This window comes from Anopheles merus, chromosome 3L, assembly GCF_017562075.2.
Source record: "Anopheles merus strain MAF chromosome 3L, AmerM5.1, whole genome shotgun sequence".
NCBI lineage: Eukaryota > Metazoa > Arthropoda > Insecta > Diptera > Culicidae > Anopheles > Anopheles merus.
The window spans coordinates 22,697,861-22,724,975 of NC_054085.1; the positions used below are offsets into that span (position 1 = coordinate 22,697,861).

General features: G+C 43.7%; 4 protein-coding genes across 9 annotated transcripts; all 4 read right to left on the reverse strand.

Annotated features, from left to right (window-relative positions):
• Positions 1 to 3,430: 3,430 nt before the first annotated feature.
• On the reverse strand, positions 3,431 to 14,133 carry LOC121600039 (zinc finger protein 555-like). Its single transcript, XM_041928313.1, has 5 exons — positions 13,972 to 14,133; positions 13,156 to 13,905; positions 12,731 to 13,078; positions 12,509 to 12,660; positions 3,431 to 12,434 (listed from the first exon to the last, which is right to left on the reverse strand). The coding sequence occupies exons 1-5, from the start codon at positions 14,107 to 14,109 to the stop codon at positions 12,197 to 12,199; spliced, it is 1,626 nt and encodes a 541-aa protein (XP_041784247.1). The 5' UTR covers positions 14,110 to 14,133; the 3' UTR covers positions 3,431 to 12,196.
• A 1,778-nt stretch (positions 14,134 to 15,911) lies between these two features.
• Positions 15,912 to 17,705, reverse strand: LOC121599591 (zinc finger protein 91-like). The gene is made up of 4 exons (XM_041927488.1): positions 17,473 to 17,705; positions 16,620 to 17,396; positions 16,384 to 16,535; positions 15,912 to 16,315 (listed from the first exon to the last, which is right to left on the reverse strand). Exons 1-4 carry the CDS (start codon positions 17,608 to 17,610, stop codon positions 16,060 to 16,062), a joined length of 1,323 nt encoding a protein of 440 aa, XP_041783422.1. The 5' UTR covers positions 17,611 to 17,705; the 3' UTR covers positions 15,912 to 16,059.
• A 2-nt stretch (positions 17,706 to 17,707) lies between these two features.
• On the reverse strand, positions 17,708 to 27,063 carry LOC121599590 (zinc finger protein 628-like). 6 transcript variants are annotated; one of them, XR_006005695.1, is made up of 5 exons: positions 22,173 to 22,781; positions 21,321 to 22,097; positions 18,443 to 18,624; positions 18,015 to 18,371; positions 17,708 to 17,950 (listed from the first exon to the last, which is right to left on the reverse strand). XR_006005695.1 is itself a non-coding variant. In XM_041927487.1 (5 exons), coding segments are annotated over exons 1-5 (1,203 nt in total). In that variant the 5' UTR covers positions 26,974 to 27,063; the 3' UTR covers positions 18,607 to 18,622. The 6 variants fall into 6 exon arrangements, 5 of the variants coding, with proteins under 5 accessions (XP_041783417.1, XP_041783419.1, XP_041783421.1 ...); XM_041927487.1 differs by lacking the exons at positions 17,708 to 17,950; positions 18,015 to 18,371; positions 21,321 to 22,097; positions 22,173 to 22,781 and adding exons at positions 22,938 to 23,071; positions 23,143 to 23,294; positions 25,983 to 26,759; positions 26,836 to 27,063 and having other exon boundaries at positions 18,607 to 18,624; XM_041927486.1 differs by lacking the exons at positions 17,708 to 17,950; positions 18,015 to 18,371; positions 18,443 to 18,624; positions 22,173 to 22,781 and adding exons at positions 22,938 to 23,071; positions 23,143 to 23,294; positions 25,983 to 26,759; positions 26,836 to 27,063 and having other exon boundaries at positions 21,963 to 22,097.
• Positions 19,688 to 21,311, reverse strand: LOC121599592. Its single transcript, XM_041927489.1, has 2 exons — positions 20,562 to 21,311; positions 19,688 to 20,457 (listed from the first exon to the last, which is right to left on the reverse strand). The coding sequence occupies exons 1-2, from the start codon at positions 20,850 to 20,852 to the stop codon at positions 20,377 to 20,379; spliced, it is 372 nt and encodes a 123-aa protein (XP_041783423.1). The 5' UTR covers positions 20,853 to 21,311; the 3' UTR covers positions 19,688 to 20,376.
• Positions 27,064 to 27,115: the final 52 nt, after the last annotated feature.

Consider the following 27,115-nt stretch of genomic DNA (forward strand, 5'->3'; position numbering starts at 1 on the left):
GTCCGTCTAAAAGTCTTCTCCTATTGTTTTATGCTTACATTTTGAGGATTCATGTATTATTTCAGACTTCAATTTCAGCTACAAAAATTATTATCACTAAAATTTCCAATTTTGATTTACTATTGCGAGGTTTTCCACGCCAGCACAATAAGGGGAAATCAAACACGAACGTTTAACTCTTCTTACAGCGAACTTAGAATATTACATCAGCTGAACTTCGTTACGGCTACTAGCACAGCACAAATCATATGCCCCGCAAATAAGAAAGGATATTGCTACACCCAAAGCTAAAACCATTCTCTCACTCGCATCGACTCACTCACTCGATAAAGCAGCTAATATCGACGATAAGAGAAGTTCTCCCGTACACGCAACGCATAACCAACTCTTCCTTCTCTCTGATGTCTGATGTGCGACGGCCACGAGGTCATAATTTGTAGATCAATCCTCCGGTATCCTAAAGTTTACTCAATAGATAAGCATTAGCCGAGCGGATCACGGGATTCGGTGTTGTTTTCGGGTACCCCTTCGAGCTCCCATAATCGGGCAGCCCATAATTCCTCACCGATTCCACACCACGTGACACCCGCACTCCGTCCTGGTTGTGCTGGTTGTGTTGCTTCTAATTTTGTGTTTGTTTTATCTTCCGCCTGCCATTGTGTGTTTTCTGTGCCCGTGTGCTCAACCGGGACCGATCCAAAGGCACCCAAAGCCGCCTAATTAAATTGATAACGTGCCTCTTTTCTTTTTTTGTCGTTCCCCTCATCTCGACCGGTCGTGTTTTTTTTTTTGTGTCTCATTCTTGCCTTCTTTCTGTCCAGCCAATAATAACAAACATCCAACACAATCCCGGTGACATTTAATGTGTCATAAATTACGAGATTTCTCATGCATATTCACACTCTCAACTCGTAACCCCCTTTCCACCTCTGTCTTACTCCTCTCTCGACGAGAGCAGCTTCCTTCCCTTCCAGCAGCTCACAAGCAGCGGCAGCAGCCGGTCAATGCTCATAGACCGTTTTCCAAAACGAGCTCACAAATCGTGTCCACAGCTTGTCCGCCGGACGGCCAGCGTACCGATGGGCGCGCCGATGAAAGCGTAGGCGATGACTCCCCGCCCGCCCAAATCCTGCCGATCGATCTTGCCCGCCACCGATCGGAATGTATTTCGAGGCGCGATCGGTTGCCTAAAAGGTCTTTTCGATAACGCCCCAATCTGCATGTCGTGTGACACGGTGTGTTACTTGTGTCTGCCCCATTCGCTTCGGGCGCGCTGCGATGGAAATAGAGCCATCATCGTTAGTGCGTCCACCCGTCCGGATTCCCTGCCGGATCGGTGTACCCCGTTGATAATGGGCACCGTTTCCAGCCAGCTGATAAGACCGATGGCCGATGGCTCAATCAGACGCTTGGCGCTAGGAAACAAGGGATCAATCGCGTTTCGCGGTTGATAAATCGTGTGGACAGTAGTGCGGAGTGGCAGGTGATTGAAAATATCAGTTAATGCTTCTTTTTGTCGGAACATTCAACGGATGCTTTTAAGTGCATAGCTAGTGGTTTGGAGGAAGTTTCTTGCTGCAAGAAATAATTGCTTTATAAAATCGATGGGCTAGATGATTTGTATAGCAAGGATTGTTTAGACTTTGTTACAGATGTCGAACTTTCTCGTCATGAGCTCAATTCAAATATGCCCACGTAGCAAGGATTGACTATCCGGCTGCGCGGTAATGAATTAAGTCTCGAAAGCCTGTATAGACCGGCATGGCCGCGTAGGACGTTACGCCAAACAGAAGAAGAATATGAAGAGTTAAAATATTATATGGAAATCTCATACATAAGGCCGATTATCCTCTAATCGACTAATCAGTCAGAGATTATGAAATAAACAAGTGGATTGAATAGGACTTTGTTCAACTGCACTTTAAGACTGCTCGACTACCTCAAGATTAAAGCACAACTTCGGTTCTGCGAACTTTACCTTTGAAGGCTCGCTTACCGCTAGATTAGATTAGGCACAAAGTATCCCACACATTATGCAAACAATGCTCAGTTTAAACTCTGGTATTAATTCTTAACTTTGAGGCAATATTGTTTGAGAACGCTGAGCATACAATTAAAACTACCATAGCTCGGACACTCAATTTGTCTCATACATTTCATCAGATATGTGCTAACTTTGCGCCTTTCGAAGAAATACTAATGGCGCATGGTTATTTTATTAGGATTGAGACATTGTTTTCCTAACTTAGGTTACTTCATGCGCACATGAAGTACTGCCTGTACATCATATAAACGAATACCAATGACTAATAACTGTAATCATTCAATTTCAGCTACATATTGTCCAGTATTCCTCATACAACTTTTTGCTCTACACTTCTGTAGAATCTGTAGAAGACCGTTTAGGACCTCTACATGTGTTAATCCGCGTCTTTCAAGTTTCTTGATCGACGTATTGGAGACAGTTTTCCAAAAACGTGATTCAAAAAACTGTTCTTAAATCTCATAGCCAGAAGATAAGTTTAAATATGAGGTGTGTGACATTAGAACTAATAGGATTAGGACTTAGAATTTTATAAAAAGTAATGTTCCTACTATATTAGCATTAAGCTTTGTCCTATTATGCTTCTTGACGAAATCTCCAAAAATTACTTCAATAACTAATCAACTTTTTTAAATCATCTAGATTACTGCTAACTGTTATTCAGTTCAGCTTTATTCTAAATAATCTGCACCGCAGAGCATTCATTTTATTATCAGCGAATTTATCGCTATGAATCGAAGTTATCTCAAGCTGAAATCTTCAAAGATTCACAAACTCAAGCTCCTGAGCATTCGTCTCCAAATATTGCGGTAGTTTCTCTCGTGCCTAGTGAATACACGTGTCTTAAAATGTATTTAAAGTACATCTCTAGCTCATCGCATACTATTCTCAAAAAATAAACCGAAAACATCCAAACCCAACAACAATGCGATTCGGCCCGCCCGAACCTTACCCGCACCAGGATGAAGTGTCAACGAGCTGTGGATGGTCGATTGGCGGCTTTTTAAAACTCATTTTCACGCGATTCCCCATTACCACCACGCGCCGTGATTGCCGTACGATGGTGCACGGCGGAAGCGGATCATCACGCATCCGAATCGCGATCGCGATACGAATGATCCGACGGGCGACACACATTACCGCACCTGATACGCGGGGGAACGGGGGAGAGAAACAAAAAAAAAACAGTCCGCCAGGAAAAGTGAACGCAAATCGGCCACAAACAAATGTCCCCTAATTTAGGAATAAATTTCCTGCCTAATGTTTTGCTGCAGCGCGTTGTGTTTTTCCTGTTTGCTTCTTGCCTCCTTCACTCGGACAACAATTTCGCGGATGCGACAAACGAGATCGCGGTCGGTTGTTCGGTAAGTTTTTTTTTGCATAGCTTTGCTTTTTTTCTTTTACTCCAGTTGCACACACACACACGCTCACAGACAGACAGACAGCAGCGATCGCGCAGTGACGAGCAGTGCATAATTTGCATAATTCGCCCGTTAGCGTACGTTAGCCGGTTCAAATTCCGTACGGTTTTGCCGACGACCGTCCAGACTGGACTGATTTGCGGAATGAGTGGTCGCCATGTTTCTTTTTTTAAACGCATATCCAACCGGCGGCCTGGACGGCAAAGATCATCCTGATAATCCGGTCGCGATTGGGATCGGATTAGTGTGATTTTGGAGCAATTTTCACGCTTCCAGCTCGGTGCGGATGACATCTGATAGGAGGCGACAAAATGTTGCCGATCAAATTGCTGCTGCTGCTGCTGCTGCTGCTGTTGCTGGTGCCACCGATGTTACTGCTGCTGCTGCCGGGTAAGATAATGATGATGACTGGTTTACCGCTGAGATGACTTTCCGCTTGAGATGACGCCCGGATGACTTTCACCCTAGACTTGTGCCAACCGGCGCGTAATGAGCGCGTAAAAATAGATGATTTATCCTGATCGTCCTGACTGGCGGCAACATCAGCTTCAGCGTCACTGTTGCTGTTTGGAAGATAGCTTTCTTCCCACCATCGTGGCGATCACAGCGATGCGGCCAGTCGAACGCACAGTTGAAAGTGTTGTTGTTTACCAGCATGAAAATGGTGAAGACCCAAATAGAGAGGAAAACGCGAGAAGTTTCTTTAATTTATTAATGGGCACAGATAATCAACCGGTGACCATTAATGGCTGTTCGTTCGGCGATAAATTTCCACTACACAGAGCTTTAGTGGTGCGCTGCTTGTCCATCTGTTCTTTTCTAACTTTTTTTTTGTCGTCGAGATCGTTTACTGCGCTGCCTAAGCTTGGATTAGAATCTGTTTTTTTTTTAGGGGGGTTTTGAAACTAAACCAAGGAAAAAACGTGCCGACACGTTGCGCATGATGCGTCGCGAGAGTCTATAAATTTTTTCTAACTTCTTAATCACAGACGCTTTAACCGAAAACGCCGGCAAATAGACTCGAGCCGGACTGGAGCACCGAACATGGTGGAACATAAATAAGCTGCCGTTGATTAGACCCAGGGCGCGAGGAGGGCGAGAGTGTGTCTATTATGGATGAACTGTTGGAACTGTAAGCAAATAAACTAGCGTTAGTCACACCGATACAGCAAACTTGGTTGCTGGTTACTGGTTATAGGATGATATAGTTGTCACGATTATCTAGTTCACAAGTGAGTCGAATATTTACAACGTGGAGCGTTTTGGTACAAAATATATGGCGAGTGATTGAACACATCAAGTCATCTAGATTACTACTGTAAGAATGAAACGGCAACAGTGTTAACAACAGCAGCTCTGCGAAACGGGCTGTAGGTGTTAAAAAGTAATACAGATCAAGCAATAAATCGACTTACTGCTCCCATGATGTAAATTCACTGGAAGCTACCATTCAACTCATGTTCGATGAAATACTTATAGACTTTGCTGGATCTGGCACTTCGAAAACAAAGAATAGAAACATATTAATGTATCCTAAGCCTAAAACTTGCGAGTTTCGTTAGGATTAGATTACAAGAGAACAATATTAATGTATCCTGAGCCTAAAAACTGCAAGTTTAGTTAGGATGGAGCGACTACCTTCTTCCTGATTATTTGTCTGCGAATAGAAATTTTAGTTTTTGGTCATTTCACCGATGTGTATTTGAGCTTTTTGCATGTCTTATTAAGGCAATGATTGACATTGCTATGACAAATCCTTTTTATCATTTCGTCTTCGTATTTCACTCAAATCATTCATTCATTCATTCATTTGAATGAAGTCCATGAGCGCTTTGAACTTACTAACGATGTTATCGCCTTACTAGTTTTCAGCATTGTTTTGATGCATCCATTGAAGCAAGGCTTGTATTCTGGCAGCCTTATCATATAGATACCGCTTGATCCGTACATTTAACCCATCAGATTCATGTTATTAGGTTAACTACAATGCCAAGGAAGCTATGTGCATGCTAGTAGATATCAGTTTGGTAAAAGCATACAGGCTTATTATATTCTGAACTCGATTCGATTCGAGAAAATGAACTCCAATGTGATTTTTTCATGCAAATGATCTCCCAATAAACTAATTAGAGAATATACCTATGTAAGGGTGCATTACCTACAAGCAGGTCTCTGATGTCTGAATTTTGAGTATCCTCAAAACTGCATTCTGGTAAAAAGATTCCACGCAATACCCTTTTCAAGTTAAGTCATCTTCAAGATTTGGAATAGTTAGGCCATCGAATCCAAAATTAAAACTACCTTCTTTAGAGGTTGGAGTTGATCTAAACGCTGTATATATTAAACCATTTGTGAACCCATGTCTTAAAACTATTTGTACTCCAAAAATGGACTTCAGAGGGGATAACGCCCAGAAAAATCTAAAGACAGTAGCGAAAGATCGATGGTAAAAGCTCATCCTTCTCGCCCAAAATCCGTTGATTCAGCCAAATTAGCAAATAGCCATTGTTTTTACATTGTTTAACATACGTCAATTATTAAAAATAAGATGATAAAATCTCCCTTACATACTCTTCTACCTTGTCAGACCAACCGGTAGTGCGTAGTGCACTCTATAGCAAGCCAATCCATTCGCTCCTCGTGTCACTAAATCAGTTGCTAAACGAGCTCCGAGATGACAACCGTGCAAAGAAGTGAAGATTCACAAGATAAACACCGAGAACAGGTGAGGTGTGAAATCAGCTCACACACACTCACCCGCGCTTGTAATGAGCATAATTTATCCACAAAGGACATGTAATTTATTCACGCTTGTCACCAGCTTCCAGTACCCTTTGGAAGCCCCCACCGTCTGATCGAACGAGACAACGGGCACTAGAGCGGCGTCTTATCGCTCAGAAAACATCTCAATAATCACTGCTCAACCACTCTCTGTCTCTTTCGCTCCGGTTCGCCTTACCTATCGTGTGCTCCTTCGTTTGGAAGGGCACCAGCGGCATGCGCTATCGTTACGTTTCCATTAATTCATAAAACATTATTTATTTCCCACCATCAAGGGCCCACTGGCACAACCCGAAGACGGGAGTGACTGCATGAGTCCGGTGGCTACATCCCACCTCTCTCTTTCTCTCTCTCATCGGATTCTCTAACGATCGTCGAACTTCTCGGACGCCAGGTGTAAGGGGAATTGTCCCCAACCCAGAAGGGGGCCCGATCTTTCCCGAAGGTGTTAAAATTAGTGTGTGCCGACAGTGTGTTGATCTGTCCCGCAGGAATCCACCAGAAATCGATCGTGATTCCGTTCGCCTGCGTTTCCATTATACGCGTGCGCCTTAATGCCCTCCCCGTGTACGGTGCGCCCAGTAAGCTTGTGTCGTGTAATGTCATTTTTTATCTAGATTTATGAGAGTACGATTACTGCGCGCGCAACGCTACAAAAAACAGAATAATATGGGAGGGCGCAAAGAATGAAATGGAAAATCGCGATCTGCACACGATACATATTGCAAACATGTATTGCAACTGCACATCATCATCATCATCATTAAAAGCGCAACAAGAACGGCCAGACCGGTCATGAGGCTGTGAAAAAAAAACCCAACGCATACAAAAAAATAATCTTTTCCACACAAAATCAAGAATTCCTGCAGCTTTCGTGTGCAAAGCTTCTTGTGCTCGATGTTTGCATCTTGAAGAAGCTGCCGAAGACCGTGCAGGACACTCCCGGAAGCAAGATGCGCACAGCATGGCGTCCGTTCCTCGTGCCTTGCTGCGCCTTGAGGCGCTTCCTGCAGTGGTTGGTTGGTTGGTTTGTTGGTTTTTGTTGAGTCTTGTTTGAAAGCTTAGCAAATTCCGGGAGCACTGTGTGTGTTGTGTGCTGCGTGAGCTAGGGTCGTGCGTCGCAAGAAGGAACTGGCAATAAGATTAAGATCCTACTTCATACCCCACATTCACGTACTTAGTGATGATTTAGTAATATCATCCTTTACAGGGAATGCTCGGTTTGCTAAAGTGAACCCCCGCCGACAAAAAGGGCCACCGTTTGGGTGCAAGACGTGCAGAATTAAGCTGCTCACGATGCTCATGACGTGTTAATTGACGATGGAAAGAAGTTTGGTATCGGAGGAGGTTTCAGAAGAGGTTGCATCCACCGAACCCTCTGTCTCGGTCACTATCCTCTTTGAGAGCATCCATAAATTACGTAACCCTAGTGAGAGAAAGAGAGAAATATATATATAGAGAGAGAGAGAGAGAGAGAGAGAGAGAGAAAGAGAGGGTTCCTTATTGTGCTACAAAACGAAATAGAAGATACTGCAGGTTGTGAAGCTTGTAGAATTCTATCGAAAAAAAAGACAGTGTAGATTTTATGGACATCAGAATTGCAGGAAATTTACCGATGAAGATATAGCCGATGCTAAAAATATAGCTTTTTAGGGATCTATGCCATTCTTACGGGCAGTGAACCTTATGGTTCATTTTAAAATACTATTAGATTCAAAAAGAGCCTAACCAAAAAGGGTGCCGGAAGCAAGAGTCATGAAAGTGTCCAAAAATTATGAGACTCGAAAATTCCTATAAGGTTATAACGAAACCTATAAGAAGTTATAAGAAGTTCTACCAAGGACGGGAGATTTAAGACAACTTCTACACTACCCTTTGCCGATAAACTCTGGAGAAGAGTGCAGCCAATTTAAAACAAAAAATACTCTTTTTACTATAATATTATTTTAATAAGCACTATGCTGTAAACAACTCGATTTTAGATGACAAAAGAGCTGCAAAGTTTTGATTAATTACCCATAATTAAATTCTTCCATACCAAAATACAAAAAAGGAGCTTGTTGTCTGGTTTTGCATTTCAAAAGTGATACACCATTTGATAGGTACTTCAGTTTGAAAATTGAAGATGATTAGCGCTTGTAATGGTTGATCCTTATCAATTTGTGGTACAGGCAGACCTTGACTGACAACGATTGTTGTGCCCAACAAGAACAAGAGATAGATGATCATGTAATACAGATATGAAGTCAACCTTCAATTCAATACTTTAATTTTTAAATAATTACAGACGTTAAGATAAATGGGGAAGAGGATAGCGAATAAAACAATGTCATTTGATGCGTTACGTTATTTATGTTTGGCCCCCTTCCGCATGGTTGATATCCTAATTATATTTCTATACTTTGCTCATGTGTCGTGAAGGCCCCTTAACGATGACTGAATGAACTTCTCGAAACCAGACTGATTTCAGGTTTGTTTAGGCTATTCCTCCAATATCTCTAAAAACCATCCGTTGAGCATCTATCCTCGGAAGCTGAATGCCGTTTTTTAAGTAGCTAATGAGCTGTAACTTACGACACTGTTCTCTCTCATCGTGGTCATCTCGCGTGGGTGAGCTTCAAAAAGATTTCACTATGGTCGACCCAAACATCCCAAACTGATCGTTTAGCATGGTTCAGCCTGAATCGCTGACTGGCGCAAATTGATTACCACATTGAAAGCTGCCTGAAAGAGCTGAATTTGCTGAAAGAATTATTGAACTGAAGGCTCATAACTCCACGCTGCTTGTACAATTTTACAGAGTTCTGGAATAATCAACCGTAAGCTTGATTGCGGCCAACTTTTAACGGCCTGGAACTCCTGTTATGGTCGAACACGTTTACAGCGCACCTTCTTCTTCTTGCCCAAAACAACAAAAAATCCCGAGCTAAACGAAACGACAGCAACGGTTTGAGAAAAGCGAGAATATAATCAAACCTGCTGATGCTTCAATCAGGAATCATGTACCCTTTTCTTTCCCTCCAAACGATGCACCAGATCAGATACCCACCGCCAGAGTGACGATTTTAAGACTGCACGATCGCCGTAATTAGTTGGTGTTTTGTTTTGACCTGTTGTACCCCCAAAGGCTCCCAATGGGAGAGATGTCTTGTTTTCGCTTGTTCTTGCACCACCACCGCCAAGATACAATCATGCATGGTTGCCTTCCTTCCCACACCGGGCCGGAGATCTGTCTGGGATCATCAAAATTTGACACCATCGGCAGTGGGAGCTTGCTGCTTCGATCGGTGTGGCAGCTTCGACCGACATTAACGGTCAATAAATGGGGATGCAAATCTGTTCTTTCCGCGCTCGCAAGGGCAGTTTTTCACTTCCCCTGTTCCGAACGGCCAAACTGGGGATGCATCCAATGCCGGTCCGCACATTCGTGTTTTGCCATAAAATTGCAAAATTTACTGCGTTATATGCGATCTTTCATTTTGATTGATTTTAATGGGCCATCACGCGCGCACCACACGGCTCAGTTACTGAGTGCACCGAACGATTTGCACCGAACGATTTCGGTGCGTGTTCTTTCGGATGAGATTTTATTCGATGACACTGATGCTGCTCGATGGAGATGTGTGCGCCAAAGTCCTGACGATGGACGGTGTGATCGTTCGCGAGGCCGTTTGATTAAATTGTTAAACGCGCTGTTTAAGATGTTTCCCCGTCCATCGGGCGTGCGAAACGAGCCGGGGCTGCGCTTCATGCTGGGCAGCAGCGATGAGAACGTCCCACTGTGCCCGGTGTGCGTATCGTGATTACTAATTTAAATGCACCGGGTTTCCAATGAATGATGCTGGCTGGTTGGCTTTAGTAGCAAAAGGGTAATTCACTTCACTTCGGGTGAGATTGTGTGTAGTGTGAACGATTGTTCACGTGTGCAATAAATTTTGCCCCATAGATGAACGATCGCATCGGAACGAGACAACTATAGTGAGTTTATGTCGATACTGCGAATCCTATTATTATTAGCTCAATCCGTTCTTGCTTTGTTGAGTTCCTTTATAAGGAATAGGGTACATTTACACCAAATATACTCAAATAGTATTTGGACCCTTATTTTTAATCAGGAAGAATTAAAACCTAACTCATTCAACGATTACATTAATAATTCGAAATAATTCCACCACGACGAGATTGTCATTTGTTGTTTCCAGGATTTCCATTCGTTTGATAGTTCTCTGGCAGCAGCTATCCATCATAGCCTGTGCTCTGATCCTGGAATATGAAGCTGGCAGCTACACCAATATGTCCAGTTCGTTAAACAAAGCATTCTCTATTGTACTGGCCAAGGATTCATGACCGTACAGGACAACCGTATTGGAACAGTAGAGCGTTAAATTGTGTATGTTCTAGTGCTGGGTTTCACCAATCTTTCGTTCAGATTCATTTTAGGGATGAGTGATTTGAATCTCGAATCGAATCCCTAAAGATTCATGAATCTCCAAAGAAGTCTGTAGAGATTTTCGAATCTCCCAGAAATCATGGATCTCAAAAGATTCACGAATCTCCAAGAAATCATGAATCTCGAAAGATTTATTAATCTACAACATTCATGAACTCATTAGGATTCATAAATCTCCAGGGATACATGCACCTTTACAGATGTACGGTTATAAACATATTGCATTTGTATGGTTCCATGATACATTGGTTAACTCGCACGACTTAACAACATGCACGTCGTGGATTCAAGCCTCGCATGGACCCGTCTCCCTCTAGAAAACTATACGGCTGCTTAGTACTTCCCAAGAAGTCTCGAAAACCTGTATAGGTAGGCGCTGGCATGACCACGTAGGTTGTTACGCCAAGAAGAAGAAGAAGAAGAAGAAGAAGAAGAAGAAGAAGAAGACACTCAAACTCTTTGGAGATTTATGAATTCCTTGAAATTCGTGCATCCCTAGAGATTCTTGAAACTTTCGAGATCTCGTGAATCTTTGAGTTTAATTAATGTTTGAGATTCATGAATCTTTCGAATCGAGATTCAGGGTTATTGAATAATTTCAATGATTCATTCGGATTCATGAACCTGAATCAGATTTCGGATGGTATTAAACCCAGTGTGTGCTTGATTGTTCTAAACAATATGCCTCCAGATATATTTGCTCATGCCTCTAGACCAGGGGTCTTCAAACTACGACCCGCAGGCCGCATGCGGCCCTCAAGAGCCTGTAATGCGGCCCGCGACGACTTTGTAAAGGTTAAAATAAGCCAGAGGTACACCAGACACACGCCTGACTAGGATCACTACCAACCAATCAAGGAATCAATCAATCAATGACAAGAACCCATCTCAGATACGAGATCCACAATTGAATAGGTCTTCGACATGTATTGATGCATAGAAAATTCAGATTTTTGTAGCTTTGCTTACCACAGTCTTCTCAAGGCATATCTTTATCGTGCATCAACCGCAAAATCTTACTTTTCCATACAAAAGAAGGGGTATGACGATGAGCAATTAACAAAACATAAATCATAATATTTAAAATTGTCCACATATCCTGCGTAACTAAAGCCTTTTATCAAAATACTTGAAAGTCCTTCAAGGTTACATTGCGATACGTAAACAACCATCTTAGTTTTTCTTTTCTCCTTAGCCAAAAAACAAGACTTGGGCATCTATCCTACCTTTAGAAATTCCCTTTCCAACGTCCGTATCCAAACGTTTGTCGAAATTGATCAACAAAGAGGCTTTCATTCACCAGTTTTCCCTATCGTCAGTAGTAGTCGACCAACGTTCGATCCGGGATAAAGATGGCTAGATGTCCAAGAAACCGCAAGTCAAATAAAAACGTCGCTTCCATTAAAGATCGAGTTGGTAAATTTAACAGTGTCCACGTGATACCAATAACGAGTCATAAGAATCATCGTATGAAAAACGCTTCAAATTAGTCCAACTTCCTTATTCACACGCTATGGTCTTATCCTCCTTTGCTTCGGGATGGTTCTGCCGGATGTGAATACCAAGCACATCCTTGTACCGGTACGATTTGTCACAGTGTGGACACGGAAACACTATACCACTGTGGGTCAGTTGGTGTGAATTGCGCCCGTGGCGGCTTTTGAACCGTTTCGGACATTGATTGCACGCGTACGGTTGCTCCGTCGAGTGCACTAGCTGATGCTTCGTAAGGGCGACTCTGCAAAGATAAATGAAAGAGCGTTAAGGTTGTACCTTGAACGCAAATAAACGCGTCAAACGCATTAAACTTACTTCACTTTAAACAGCATCCCGCACGTTTCACACTCAAACTTTCGCTCATTGCTGTGCACTCGGGCAATGTGCGATTTAAGCCCACTGTTGTGGTTGAACTTTTTGGCACACATGTGGCAGTCGAACGTTTTCCCAATGCCGTGCACTCGGAGCTAAATGGAAAAAGGGAAATGATCATTAAGACAATCGCACTTATAATCGACCACTGCCGCGCCATCCTACCATGTGAGATCTGTGCGAGCTGGGATACTTGAAGCCTATGCCGCACGTTTCGCACGACTTCACCTCACTCTGCAGATGGACCGACCGGACATGGCGCATCAGATTCCCCCGGTCCACCATTTCGATCGGACAGTGCGGACAGGCGTACCGCTTCTCCTGCGTATGGGTGAGCATGTGCGTCGCTATGTGCGTAACCATGGCGCCGCACGTGCCACAAAGTTGCTTCTTTTTCTTGTACGTCGCATCGGCTTTATGGTGCCGGCGCACGTGCATGTTGTACGTTCGCAGGTGCGTAAACCTTTTCGCACACGTTTCACAGCTGTACTCACCCGTTCCGTGCTGTGAAGCCTGGAAGAAAAAGAGAACAGTACCGATCACTAATTAAAAGGATTAAAAAAAAAACAAGCTTCTTAGCTGGCACGCACCATATGGTTCTTGTACGAATTGTAATTGACGAATCCTTGCCCGCACAGCTCGCACGATTTCGAAATCTCCTTCAAATGGACCGTCTTGATATGGATGTTTAGATTCGATTTGAACGTCATCGTCACGGCACAGTACGGGCAGGAGAACCGTTTCTCCTTCGTGTGGCTGAGCATGTGACTTTTCAGATCCGACACCATCTTCCCGCACGCATCGCAATGCTGATAGTGGTGGTCTGCCTTCCTCCGTGAGCGGGTTGCGTCGCTCGTTTGCGCGCTTCTGGCCGACCGCGAGGACAGACGCCTCGTACGAGTAGGTGGACTATTTTCTATACTGTCAGTGCTTTCATCCAATACATTGTTCGTGCCAGACTCGTCGCCGCTTTCGGCGTTTTCCTGCGAGCCGTCTTCCATCTCGTCACTGCTGGCGGTTTCCTCGTCTTCTTCCTCGGACAGCTCTTGCGTTTCGATCTGAACATCTTCCGCTTGCTCGATCAGTTGCTCCAAACGCTCGCTTGCCTCGACCAGCGCTAACTCTTCCACGATTTCTTCCTCGTGCTGTACCGCTTCCTCCTTTTTATCGCGATTTTCTCCGCCCAATGTTTCCTTCCTGGCGCTTTCGAGCAGCACCGCAAACAGTTGCTTGAACAGTGCGTCATTGTTTAAACACGCCGCACGGAATAAAGAGCACTTTTTCAGCTTATTGCCACAGTCCACACAGATCGAGTACGATATACATTCTTCGCCAAACAGCTGCAACAGTGTGGAACGCATTGGGTTAGCGGGAATGGTGATGTTTAACGGGAAGCGGAAACTTACCTGTATCCCGGTGAAACGCTCTATATCTACATCCGTTAGCGAGGGATCGATGATGCTGGACACGGGAAAGAGCGCCTCGTCGTCTTCGCACAAACAGAGCCGGCAAATACCATTTAATTCGTTGATTCTGTCCGCCATCGCGCGTACAATACGAGGGTTTGTTTACCAACAACATTGATTACTTTTTTTACAACCGAAATGTCAAAATTAACCGAGCTGTCATTGATTTGTTGACATTATGGCGTGGTTAGACGAATGCTGTCCAAATTGCTGATCATGTATGGATTATTTTGAAATTATTGGAATCCGTAGTTGGGTAAGGCTGCGCTCTGGCACCAATCGAACACGACATCCGACTCGAACAAACCCATATAATCATATGGAGGTGCACTGTCAGACACAAACAAACAAACAAGACAAACATGTCAAATCCCATACATTTTTCATGTTCGATGTCGTGTTCGATTGGTGCTATAGCGCCGAGTAACAAGCAGAATCTTTTCGCCGTTATTCCGAAGAAGTTTAAAGATGGACCCGAACTCCATTGGATCCATCAAGCGCTGCAGGTAGTAGCATTACAACATCAAGTCTTCCTGGCATTGAACGACTCATCGTGAGAGACAATTAGGAAACATGCAAGTTTGCCGTGCAAATGTTTCTGGAACTCGAAGATCTTTGGATGCTGCAGTGAATCCAAAGAAGAGCGACGATGGAAGTTACGAATCCATCGATACACCAAATGGTCGAAAGGCACGAGCGAAAATCATCTTACTGCTTGAACCAGTGAACTACGTTCACGTGAAGAAAACGACAGCAGCGAGATAAGTTTGGTCAAAACTAGAAAAGGCTTTCGAAGACTCTGGCCTTACAAGACGAGTCGTATTGTTGACAGATCTAGAATCATGTGATTCTATGTCGGATTATGTTAATCGTATTGTATCAACGGCGCAACTGAATGGAATTGGTTTCACGATTTCAGAGGAGTGAGTCATAAATCTAATGCTGGCTGGATAATCAGAACAGTATCGCCCAATGATCGCGGCCCTTGAAAACTACCACAAATTGTCATCACTGGGGACATCATTAAAACGAAACTTCTACAAGAAGGTTCTTCTTTCTCCCACAGTCAGTTTGCTGCAAGGACGAAGCACGTTAATATCGGTACGTAAAGTAAACAATCTAGCCGGTCTCGTAGTACAGTCGTCAAATCGTACGACTCAACAACATGCCCGTCATGGGTTCAAACCCTAAATAGACCGTGCCGCCATACGTAGGACTGACTATCCTGCTATGGGGGGAAATCAATTAGTCACTGAAAGCCAAGCCCACAAGTGGAACAGGCAGGCCTTGACCGACAACGGTTGTTGTGCCAAAGGAGAAGAAAGTAAACAATCTAATACAGCTAAGGGACCGAAATGTCGAAAAGGTTCGAAATTTGGCCATATAGTGAAGGATTGCTACAGCACGAAGGGAATCGATTCGTTCTGTGTAGTGCTATCTACGTGTGGATCGAAAGAAAACGGAAAATGGTATTTCGATTCGATACCAATGAAGACGCGTTATGTTCCAGTTGAAGGATTTGGGAATAGTTGAATTTTTTTTAGCGATTCGTGTGAATTATTTGAAAAAACGGAATTGCAGACTGCAAAGTTGTTGATACTGCTATGAAATCTTGCATAAAGCTAACCAAGGAAATGTGGCCACAGACAGAACAAGAGAAGGAAGAGATGCCATCGGTTCCTTATCAAAAGGCTGATATACCTAGCCCAATGCACCAGACCTGATATCTTGTTTGCTGAGCCAATACAACAACAACGCTGCATCACTGGCAAGCTGTAAAACATCCTTGAAAACACATTTGAAATATCCTATGTAAAACATCTGAGAGGTACGGTAACGAACAAATAATTGGATATTCAGGATACATTATTGGATATTGGATGCATATTGGACACTCCCAATAGAAATTAATTGATATTTTATTAATTTAGCCATAGAGAAATTCACATTAATACTCACAAACAGTAAATGAGCGTACTGCGCAATGCTTTAACAGCATTATAGTTTTTTTTTTAAATTTAACTTATCTTACAATTGTGTGTTGGCCAAAGCTTTTTTTCTCTCGCTTTTCGCCACCTGCTTCTTGTGCTCTTTTTTCACATGCATATTGAGCAACGATTTGTACCGATAGGTTTTTTCACAGTACTCACACGTGAACACGACACCCTGGTGAATCAGCTCGTGTGCCCGATGCGCGTTCGGGCTTTTGAAACGCTTCGGACAGTAGCGACACGCAAACGGTTGCTCGTTCGAGTGCACTCGGCCATGTTTCTTCAGTCCAATACTGCGAACGAACAAGAAAAAAAGGTCATTAGCAACGCTCCTGACAATCCCATTGAAATCCCATCTTACTTGTCCTGAAAGATCATGCCGCAGATTGTGCATTCGCAGTTGCTCGCCACATTGTGCTTGCGATTGTTGTGGCCCCGCAAGCCTCCCGGATGGCGAAACTTCAGATCGCAAAGCTTGCATTCGTACCATTCGCCAATATCATGTGCAGCTCGCTTACAGAACGGAACATGAAAATAGGAAAAACATGTGTTCAGCGATGGAATGCCATGCCAAGCTAACAGTCCCCAGCTGCTTACCATGTGGATCGTGTAGCTGGATTTGTGCGAAAAGCTCCTATCGCACAGCTCACAGCTTTTGGCCGTCTTCTTCAGATGTACCGATTCCACGTGCACCTTCAATAACGAGCTGCGACTGAAAGCCCCCGGACAGTATGTGCAGGCGAACCTTCGCTCTTTCGTGTGCGATAGAAGGTGATGGTTCAAGTGGGCCACAAACTTACCGCACACCGTGCACAGCTTCTTGGGCAGCTTGTTTCGATTTGGTCGCTTCTTATACACCCGTGGTTTTTTCACCGAACTATCCTGCTCTTTACCAATCGTCGCCCGTCGCACATACGGTTTTCGTGGTTTCTTTGGTTTCTGCGGAGGCTCAATCTCTTCCAGCTCCTCTGTGAAAAGTTCGGCTTCAGACGGTGATGGTGGTGTGGTGGCGGACCACCAGTTCCATCCCTGGTCACTGTTTTGCTGCTCCGTTGGTTCGAGTATTTCAACATGCTCTTCCGGCTCTAGATGTTCCTCGAGCCCAAACGCCTCGATTGCTTCTTCATAACCACCATCCGTGGGTTTGGCGTCGGTAATCACGTACTCACTGCCATCGTCCATGCGGAAGTAGCTGTGTTCGAACGTCGCGCTGGGTGGTTTAGCCTCCGAATCTCGCTCACTTGCGCACAGCGCTGAAAACAGTTCCCGGAAGCGCTCGTCATTGCTTAAGCAGAAGTAACGGTAGGCGATAAATTTTTGCAGCTTATTGTGGCACGGTTCACAAATCACGTACGTCACGTGTTCCTCCTCCACCTTCATGAGCAAAAGGAAAAAAAGACCGTTAGAACGATAGGGATGAGAAGTACAACCTCACCATGACCACACCTACCCGTACGCCGGTACATCGCTCAATATCATCGACGGTCAGTGTTGAATCAATGACCTGTGATGTTGGCAGTAGTATTGCTTCATTTTCCGATAAGCAGAGTCTACAAATTTTATCAATTACACGCACAAAACTGGCCATTTCTACGCGAGGACGGCAGACATCGTTTGTTTGTAAACATTTGTGAAGAGCCAACAATATTTCTGCTTGTCAAAATTCGGGTTTTGACAGCTTTGTATCCAATTTTTAAACGGACCGTTATTATGACATCGTTTATGGCAAATTAGTACACAACAATAATTTGTTTGTTGTGAAAGTCAATGCTGTTACTTTATGCAGTCGATATTTTTATTCAAATCTCCTTATTAGTCAACTTATTAAAATTACTCTCATGGTCTTGGTCTAATATGGCGGAAGAATTGGCGCGTGGTTTTGCATTCCTGCTGATGGAGACATCGGGAAAGTGATATAGTACTGAAGCCTTGAATTAGAAATATCACATGCATTCTATTTCCACTGTTCAACAATTAGCTGATTTGTTTTACCATAATCTCCTTTGAAAATTACTGGCCGCCGAGGGCATTTAACAGGGTATAGCTGCATCCCTCTACCACTCTTTGCCTGCTTGTGTCGTTTCTTCCCGCTCCTTTCTGCCTAAATGAATCTCAACATTTTTTGTTTCGCTTTCGGCCACCTGCTTCTTGTGCTCTTTTTTCACATGCATATTGAGCAACGATTTGTAACGATAGGTTTTCGTACAGTATTCACACGTGAACACGACACCCTGGTGGATCAGCTCGTGTGACCGGTGCGCGTTCGGGCTTTTGAAACGCTTCGGACAGTAGCGACACGCAAATGGTTGCTCGTTCGAGTGCACTCGGCCATGTTTCTTCAATCCGTAGCTACAAGAGAACATCAGAAAAAGGAGATCATTAGCTACGTTCCCCACAATATTACTAAAATTCCTTCTCACCTGTCCTCAAACATCATGCCGCAGATTGTGCATTCGCAGTTGCTCGCCACATTGTGCTTGCGATTGTTGTGGTCCCGCAAGCTTCCCGGATGGCGAAACTTCAGATCGCAAAGCTTGCATTCGTACCATTCGCCAATATTATGTGCAGCTCGCTTACAGAACGGAATATAAAAAAAAGTGTTCTGTTGGATTATTAAAGTAATCATTAATCTAACCTTGATATAGAATTTGTGTATAATATAAAGAGGTCCGTTGCTTCTGGCGAGATCTACAATACCCCATCTCAATCAGACTCTTACTCAACAGTTTCAAGCCATGCCTTGAACAAAACCTAGCTACTGATTACCAATCACCTACAACAACTGCTTCTTGTGATAATTGCCAAACGGTTACCTTGTTCATCATTTCATCGACCACAAAGACGGTCGTGTTGCATTTTTCATTGTTCCTCTGCAACGTGGTACTTCGTCCTGCTTCAGCCTCAGCTGAACAGGCGCACGATTGACCAGCGCTGACCCAGAAGTATCTTGGCATGGCACGCGTAGCTATTGAACAGCTAATAGTTCAAATCCTGCAAGGTGTTCCTGCCAGTTCTTCCACAACTGGTGTAGTGTGAGATAAATCTGATTCAGATTCATGAATCTAAATTAATCTGTGAAATGATTCAATGAATCTGAATCTTCGTTTTCAAATATTCATGAATCTTCAAAGATTCATGGATCTCCAAGGATTCATGGATCTTGAAATATTCATCGATCTCCAAGGATTCATGGATCTTGAAAGATTCATGGATCTCCAATGATTCATAGATCACCAAAGATTCGTGAATCTCGAAAGATTAATATATCTTGAAAGATTCACGAATCTCTAAGGATTCATGAAATTCACGGAATTTATAAATCTCCAATGATTCATAGAACTTGAGCTTTTCATTGTTCTTCTTCTTGGCGTAACAACCTACGTGGTCATGCCAGTCTTTAGAGGCTTTCGGGACATCTTGGCATGTACCACGCAGCCGGATAATTTGTTTTGCTTCGGGGAGACGGTCCATGCTAGGGGGCTACTGTGAGACGGTTGAACCCACGACGGGCATGTTGCTAGGCGAGATCGCGCAAATTCAATATTTCGATAGACTCATGATCCTCTATAGATAGATGAGTTTTAATGAATTTATGAATCTTATAAATTCACAAATCTTTGTATCCTTGGTGATACATGAATCCTTGGAGATTAATGATTTTTTAGAGATTCCTAAATATTTGAAGATTCATGTATCTTTCAAGATTCATGAATCTTTGGAGATCCATAAATCTTTGAAGATTCGATTCGAGATTCGAATCATTCATCACTCAAGATTGACGATAGTTTCATGAAACGCAACTCTAATCTGGTGCAGCTCCTCCCAGGCGATAACCAGTGACTTCAGATGTTCGCATAAGATCATGTACTGCGGGTTCTTAGACGTCAGACTCTCGCCGAAGTCCATCGTCTTCTTGTTGTCCTCCGTAAAATTGTCGATCTTCTATCGGATGCTGTGCTGCTTATTAAGGAACTTATCCGCTTCTTGCTGTTTGTGTCTTGGTCAGCCACGACTGGACAACGTAGCGCTGAACAATTCCGCCAAGAAGTTCTCTCTGACGTGTTGTTCAACAGTATTCTCCTTCCTGCCGGCATCGATATAGTTTTGTTCTTATATGAACGGTTCCAATCCACTTCTCTTTATAATCTTTATCACCAAAAACGATGGATAACGCACACCAATGTCAACGTTCTCACGCACCTGATTGGTGAACATTACTTCGTCCATTGATGCGACCAAGATAACAATGCTAGTCAGAACGCTTCACTTCCGCTAAACTAGCATGTGCTCGCTCAATTTCTGATTCCATGACTATCGCAATTGTTTCGCCATTCATCATAAGGATCACCTTTATTTATTTGAACAGCACTTTCACGCCAGCCAGCGTTAGCTGCTTCACGGACAGGTTTTTATTTTCGAAAAGTAGGCACGTTTTCTGCAATCATGAGAATACCATAGTTACTCTTGCCACTAACGACACCGGTTTTCTTGGCCAAGAGGGACTCTCCCTCAAGAGGATTCTTTGGTACGTCTATGTACACTGGTTGATTTAAAGTTACCACGCCCTGGGTCTAGCAACTGGGTCTTCATCAACTCATAAGTTAATTGAGATTCGGGAAGGTTTTCCAATGCAGTCATCAGTGGATCGTAGGACTCCGGAAAGATTATGCTAAATGCAGAGCAAACATCGGTTTCTTCTAACTTCAATCCAGCTACTCGAAGCTGCCGAACCAGATCCTCAAATTGTTGAAGGTGCGCGATTTGATTTCGTATAACTATCTGCCTTCCCGAGGACTTCTTGGCGAATGTATTTTCGAGCACGTTCCACATTTCTTTCACCGTGGTCTACTCTTGTATACATTCAAAGTACACATCTGAGATGAAACTCGCCAGCAACGATGGCGTCCATTTCCTCGAATATGGCCACTTTACTAGCCTCTGCTGGAACTTCCTTTACGACTGCGTCCCATAGCTACGAGGCTTTCAAATACACTTCGACCCTAAACTTATAGGTGTGCTCCGGAAAACTGCGGGATTCCGTGAACCGCCATTTCTTTCTGCTTGTCTGGGCCCATAACCTAAAGACTTCCGTTCTTATTGTATTACAACTATTGGTGCATGCTATTACAGACTACTGAGATCTGCCTTTGCATTTTGTCTACTATGCGATTGCTAGGTTAACAATATAATAAAATACTACTCCGATCCCATCGTTCATCGAGAATAGTTGTGTTTTACCCAAAACTTCTTTATGTTCAGCGATGGACTGCGTGCTAACATTAATCCCAAATTGCTTACCATGTGGATCGTGTAGCTGGATTTGTGCGTAAAGCTCCTATCGCACAGCTCACAGCTCTTGGCCGTCTTCTTCAGATGTACCGCTTCTACGTGCACCTTCAATAACGAGCTGCGACTGAAAGCCCCCGGACAGTATGTGCAGGCGAACCTTCGCTCCTTCGTGTGCGATAGGAGGTGATGGTTCAAGTTGGCCACAAACTTACCACACACCGTGCACAGCTTCTTGGGCAGCTTGTTTCGATTTGGTGGCTTCTTATACACCCGTGGTTTTTTCACCGAACTATCCTGCTCTTTACCAATCGTCACCCGTCGCACATACGGTTTTCGTGGTTTCTTTGGTTTCTGCGGAGGCTCAATATCTTCCAGCTCCTCTGTGGAAAGTTCGGCTTCAGACGGTGATGGTGGTGTGGTGGCGGACCACCAGTTCCATCCCTGGTCACTGTTTTGCTGCTCCGTTGGTTCGAGTATTTCAACATGCTCTTCCGGCTCTAGATGTTCCTCGAGCCCAAACGCCTCGATTGCTTCTTCATAATCACCATCCGTGGGTTTGGCGTCGGTAATCACGTACTCACTGCCATCGTCCATGCGGAAGTAGCTGTGTTCGAACGTCGCGCTGGGTGGTTTAGCCTCCGAATCTCGCTCACTTGCGCACAGCGATGAAAACAGTTCCCGGAAGCTCTCGTCATTGCTTAAGCAGAAGTAACGGTAGGCGATAAATTTTTGCAGCTTATTGTGGCACGGTTCACAAATCACGTACGTCACGTGTTCCTCCTCCACCTTCACGAGCAAAAGGAAAAAAGACCGTTAGAACGATAGGGATGAGAAGTACAACCTCACCATGACCACACCTACCCGTACGCCAGTACATCGCTCAATATCATCGACGGTCAGTGTTGAATCAATGACCTGTGATGTTGGCAGTAGTATTGCTTCATTTTCCGATAAGCAGAGTCTACAAATTTTATCAATTACACGCACAAAACTGGCCATTTCTACGCGAGGACGGCAGACATCGTTTGTTTGTAAACATTTGTGAAGAGCCAACAATATTTCTGCTTGTCAAAATTCGGGTTTTGACAGCATTGTATCCAATTTTTAAACGTTCCGTTATTATGGCATCGTTTATGGCAAATTAGTACACAACAATAATTTGTTTGTTGTGAAAGTCAATGCTGTTACTTTATGTAGTCGATATTTTTATTCAAATCTCCTTATTAGTCAACTTATTAAAATTACTCTGATGGTCTTGGTCTAATATGGCGGAAGAATTGGCGCGTGGTTTTGCATTCCTGCTGATGGAGACATCGGGAAAGTGATATAGTACTGAAGCCTTGAATTAGAAATATCACATGCATTCTATTTCCACTGTTCAACAATTAGCTGATTTGTTTTATCATAATCTCCTTTGAAAATTACTGGCCGCCGAGGGCATTTAACAGGGTATAGCTGCATCCCTCTACCACTCTTTGCCTGCTTGTGTCGTTTCTTCCCGCTCCTTTCTGCCTAAATGAATCTCAACATTTTTTGTTTCGCTTTCGGCCACCTGCTTCTTGTGCTCTTTTTTCACATGCATATTGAGCAGCGATTTGTAACGATAGGTTTTCTTACAGTACTCACACGTGAACACGACACCCTGGTGGATCAGCTCGTGTGACCGGTGCGCGTTCGGGCTTTTGAAACGCTTCGGACAGTAGCGACACGCAAATGGTTGCTCGTTCGAGTGCACTCGGCCATGTTTCTTCAATCCGTAGCTACAAAAGAACATCAGAAAAAGGAGATCATTAGCTACGTTCCCCACAATATTACTAAAATTCCTTCTCACCTGTCCTCAAACATCATGCCGCAGATTGTGCATTCGCAGTTGCTCGCCACATTGTGCTTGCGATTGTTGTGGTCCCGCAAGCTTCCCGGATGGCGAAACTTCAGATCGCAAAGCTTGCATTCGTACCATTCGCCAATATTATGTGCAGCTCGCTTACAGAACGGAATATAAAAAAAGTGTTCTGTTGGATTATTAAAGTAATCATTAATCTAACCTTGATATAGAATTTGTGTATAATATAAAGAGGTCCGTTGCTTCTGGCGAGATCTACAATACCCCATCTCAATCAGACTCTTACTCAACAGTTTCAAGCCATGCCTTGAACAAAACCTAGCTATTGATTACCAATCACCTACAACAACTGCTTCTTGTGATAATTGCCAAACGGTTACCTTGTTCGTCATTTCATCGACCACAAAGACGGTCGTGTTGCATTTTTCATTGTTCCTCTGCAACGTGGTACTTCGTCCTGCTTCAGCCTCAGCTGAACAGGCGCACGATTGACCAGCGCTGACCCAGAAGTATCTTGGCATGGCACGCGTAGCTATTGAACAGCTAATAGTTCAAATCCTGCAAGGTGTTCCTGCCAGTTCTTCCACAACTGGTGTAGTGTGAGATAAATCTGATTCAGATTCATGAATCTAAATTAATCTGTGAAATGATTCAATGAATCTGAATCTTCGTTTTCAAATATTCATGAATCTTCAAAGATTCATGGATCTCCAAGGATTCATGGATCTTGAAAGATTCATGGATCTCCAAGGATTCATGGATCTTGAAAGATTCATGGATCTCCAATTCGTGAATCTCGAAAGATTAATATATCTTGAAAGATTCACGAATCTCTAAGGATTCATGAAATTCGCGGAATTTATAAATCTCCAATGATTCATAGAGCTTTTCATTGTTCTTCTTCTTGGCGTAACAACCTACGTGGTCATGCCAGTCTTTAGAAGCTTTCGGGACATCTTGGCAAGTACCACGCAGCCGGATAATTTGTTTTGCTTCGGGGAGACGGTCCATGCTAGGGGGCTACTGTGAGACGGTTGAACCCACGACGGGCATGTTGCTAGGCGAGATCGCGCAAATTCAATATTTCGATAGTTTCATGATCCTCTATAGATAGATGAGTTTTAATGAATTTATGAATCTTATAAATTCAAAAATCTTTGTATCCTTGGTGATACATGAATCCTTGGAGATTAATGATTTTTTAGAGATTCATAAATATTTGAAGATTCATGTATCTTTCAAGATTCATGAATCTTTGGAGATCCATAAATCTTTGAAGATTCGATTCGAGATTCGAATCATTCATCACTCAAGATTGACGATAGTTTCATGAAACGCAACTCTAATCTGGTGCAGCTCCTCCCAGGCGTTAACCAGTGCCCTCAGATGTTCGCATAAGATCATGTACTGCGGGTTCTTAGACGTCAGACTCTCGCCGAAGTCCATCGTCTTCTTGTTGTCCTCCGTAAAATTGTCGATCTTCTATCGGATGCTGTGCTGCTTATTAAGGAACTTATCCGCTTCTTGCTGTTTGTGTCTTGGTCAGCCACGACTGGACAACGTAGCAGCTGAACAATTCCGCGAAGAAGTGTTGTTCAACAGGATTCTCCTTCCTGCTCACATCGATATAGTTTTGTTCTTATATGAACGGTTCCAATCCACTTCTCTTTATAATCTTTATCACCAAAAACGATGGATAACGCACACCAATGTCAACGTTCTCATGCTCCTGATTGGTGAACATTACTTCCTCCATTGCTACGACCAAGATAACAATGCTAGTCAGAACGCTTCACTTCCGCTAAACTAGCATGTGCTCGCTCAATTTCTGATTCCATGACTATCGCAATTGTTTCGCCATTCATCATAAGGATCACCTTTATTTATTTGAACAGCACTTTCACGCCAGCCAGCGTTAGCTGCTTCACGGACAGGATTTTTTTTTTCGAAAAGTAGGCACGTTTTCTGCAATCATGAGAATACCATAGTTACTCATGCCACTAACGACACCGGTTTTCTTGGCCAAGAGGGACTCTCCCTCAAGAGGATTCTTTGGTACGTATATGTACACTGGTTGATTTAAAGTTACCACGCCCTGGGTCTAGCAACTGGGTCTTCATCAACTCATAAGTTAATTGAGATTCGGGAAGGTTTTCCAATGCAGTCATCAGTGGATCGTAGGACTCCGGAAGGATTATGCTAAATGCAGAGCAAACATCGGTTTCTTCTAGCTTCAATCCAGCTACTCGAAGCTGCCGAACCAGATCCTCAAATTGTTGAAGGTGCGCGATTTGTTTTCGTATAACTATCTGCCTTCCCGAGGACTTCTTGGCGAATGTATTTTCGAGCACGTTCCACATTTCTTTCACCGTGGTCTACTCTTGTATACATTCAAAGTACACATCTGAGATGAAACTCGCCAGCAACGATGGCGTCCATTTCCTCGAATATGGCCACTTTACTAGCCTCTGCTGGAACTTGCTTTACGACTGCGTCCCATAGCTACGAGGCTTTCAAATACACTTCGACCCTAAACTTATAGGTGTGCTCCGGAAAACTGCGGGATTCCGTGAACTGCCTTTTCTTTCTGCTTGTCTGGGCCCATAACCTAAAGACTTCCGTTCTTATTTTATTACAACTATTGGAGCATGCTATTACAGACTACTGAGATCTGCCTTTGCATTTTGTCTACTATGCGATTGCTAGGTTAACAATATAATAAAATACTATTCCGATCCCATCGTTCATCGAGAATAGTTGTGTTTTACCCAAAACTTCTTTATGTTCAGCGATGGACTGCGTGCTAACATTAATCCCAAATTGCTTACCATGTGGATCGTGTAGCTGGATTTGTGCGTAAAGCTCCTATCGCACAGCTCACAGCTCTTGGCCGTCTTCTTCAGATGTACCGCTTCTACGTGCACCTTCAATAACGAGCTGCGACTGAACGCCCCCGGACAGTATGTGCAGGCGAACCTTCGCTCTTTCGTGTGCGATAGAAGGTGATGGTTCAAGTGGGCCACAAACTTACCGCAAACCGTGCACAGCTTCTTGGGCAGCTTGTTTCGATTTGGTCGCTTCTTATACACCCGTGGTTTTTTCACCGAACTATCCTGCTCTTTACCAATCGTCGCCCGTCGCACATACGGTTTCCGTGGTTTCTTTGGTTTCTGCGGAGGCTCAATCTCTTCCAGCTCCTCTGTGGAAAGTTCGGCTTCAGACGGTGATGGTGGTGTGGTGGCGGACCACCAGTTCCATCCCTCGTCACCGTTCTGCTGCTCCGTTGGTTCGAGTATTTCAACATGCTCTTCCGGCTCTAGATGTTCCTCGAGCCCAAACGCATCGATTGCTTCTTCATAACCACCATCCGTGGGTTTGGCGTCGGTAATCACGTACTCACTGCCATCGTCCATGCGGAAGTAGCTGTGTTCGAACGTCGCGCTGGGTGGTTTAGCCTCCGAATCTCGCTCACTTACGCACAGCGCTGAAAATAGTTCCCGGAAGCGCTCGTCATTGCTTAAGCAGAAGTAACGGTAGGCGATAAATTTTTGCAGCTTATTGTGGCACGGTTCACAAATCACGTACGTCACGTGTTCCTCCTCCACCTTCATGAGCAAAAGGAAAAAAAGACCGTTAGAACGATAGGGATGAGAAGTACAACCTCACCATGACCACACCTACCCGTACGCCGGTACATCGCTCAATATCATCGACGGTCAGTGTTGAATCAATGACCTGTGATGTTGGCAGTAGTATTGCTTCATTTTCCGATAAGCAGAGTCTACAAATTTTATCAATTACACGCACAAAACTGGCCATTTCTACGCGAGGACGGCAGACATCGTTTGTTTGTAAACATTTGTGAAGAGCCAACAATATTTCTGCTTGTCAAAATTCGGGTTTTGACAGCTTTGTATTCAATTTTTAAACGATCCGTTATTATGGCATCGTTTATGGTAAA

Bases quoted from the DNA above. Each gene is read 5' to 3' on its own strand.
- LOC121599590 (XM_041927483.1), bottom strand. From the start codon at position 22,310: ATGGCCAGTTTTGTGCGTGTAATTGATAAAATTTGTAGACTCTGCTTA. The intron at 22,098-22,172 runs GTAGGTGTGGTC...TTGCTCGTGAAG, and splicing joins AGCGATGTACTGGCGTACGG to GTGGAGGAGGAACACGTGAC. The intron at 18,625-21,320 runs GTAAGCAATTTG...ATAATCCAACAG, and splicing joins CCAGCTACACGATCCACATG to AACACTTTTTTTTATATTCC.
- LOC121600039 (XM_041928313.1), bottom strand. From the start codon at position 14,109: ATGGCGGACAGAATCAACGAATTAAATGGTATTTGCCGGCTCTGTTTG. The intron at 13,906-13,971 runs GTAAGTTTCCGC...ACACTGTTGCAG, and splicing joins AGCGTTTCACCGGGATACAG to CTGTTTGGCGAAGAATGTAT. The intron at 12,435-12,508 runs GTAAGTTTAATG...TTATCTTTGCAG, and splicing joins GGGATGCTGTTTAAAGTGAA to AGTCGCCCTTACGAAGCATC.
- LOC121599591 (XM_041927488.1), bottom strand. From the start codon at position 17,610: ATGGCCAGTTTTGTGCGTGTAATTGATAAAATTTGTAGACTCTGCTTA. The intron at 17,397-17,472 runs GTAGGTGTGGTC...TTGCTCATGAAG, and splicing joins AGCGATGTACCGGCGTACGG to GTGGAGGAGGAACACGTGAC. The intron at 16,536-16,619 runs GTAAGCAGCTGG...CCGTTCTGTAAG, and splicing joins CCAGCTACACGATCCACATG to CGAGCTGCACATGATATTGG.
- LOC121599592 (XM_041927489.1), bottom strand. From the start codon at position 20,852: ATGTGGAACGTGCTCGAAAATACATTCGCCAAGAAGTCCTCGGGAAGG. The intron at 20,458-20,561 runs GTACATAGACGT...TCATGATTGCAG, and splicing joins GTAACTTTAAATCAACCAGT to AAAACGTGCCTACTTTTCGA.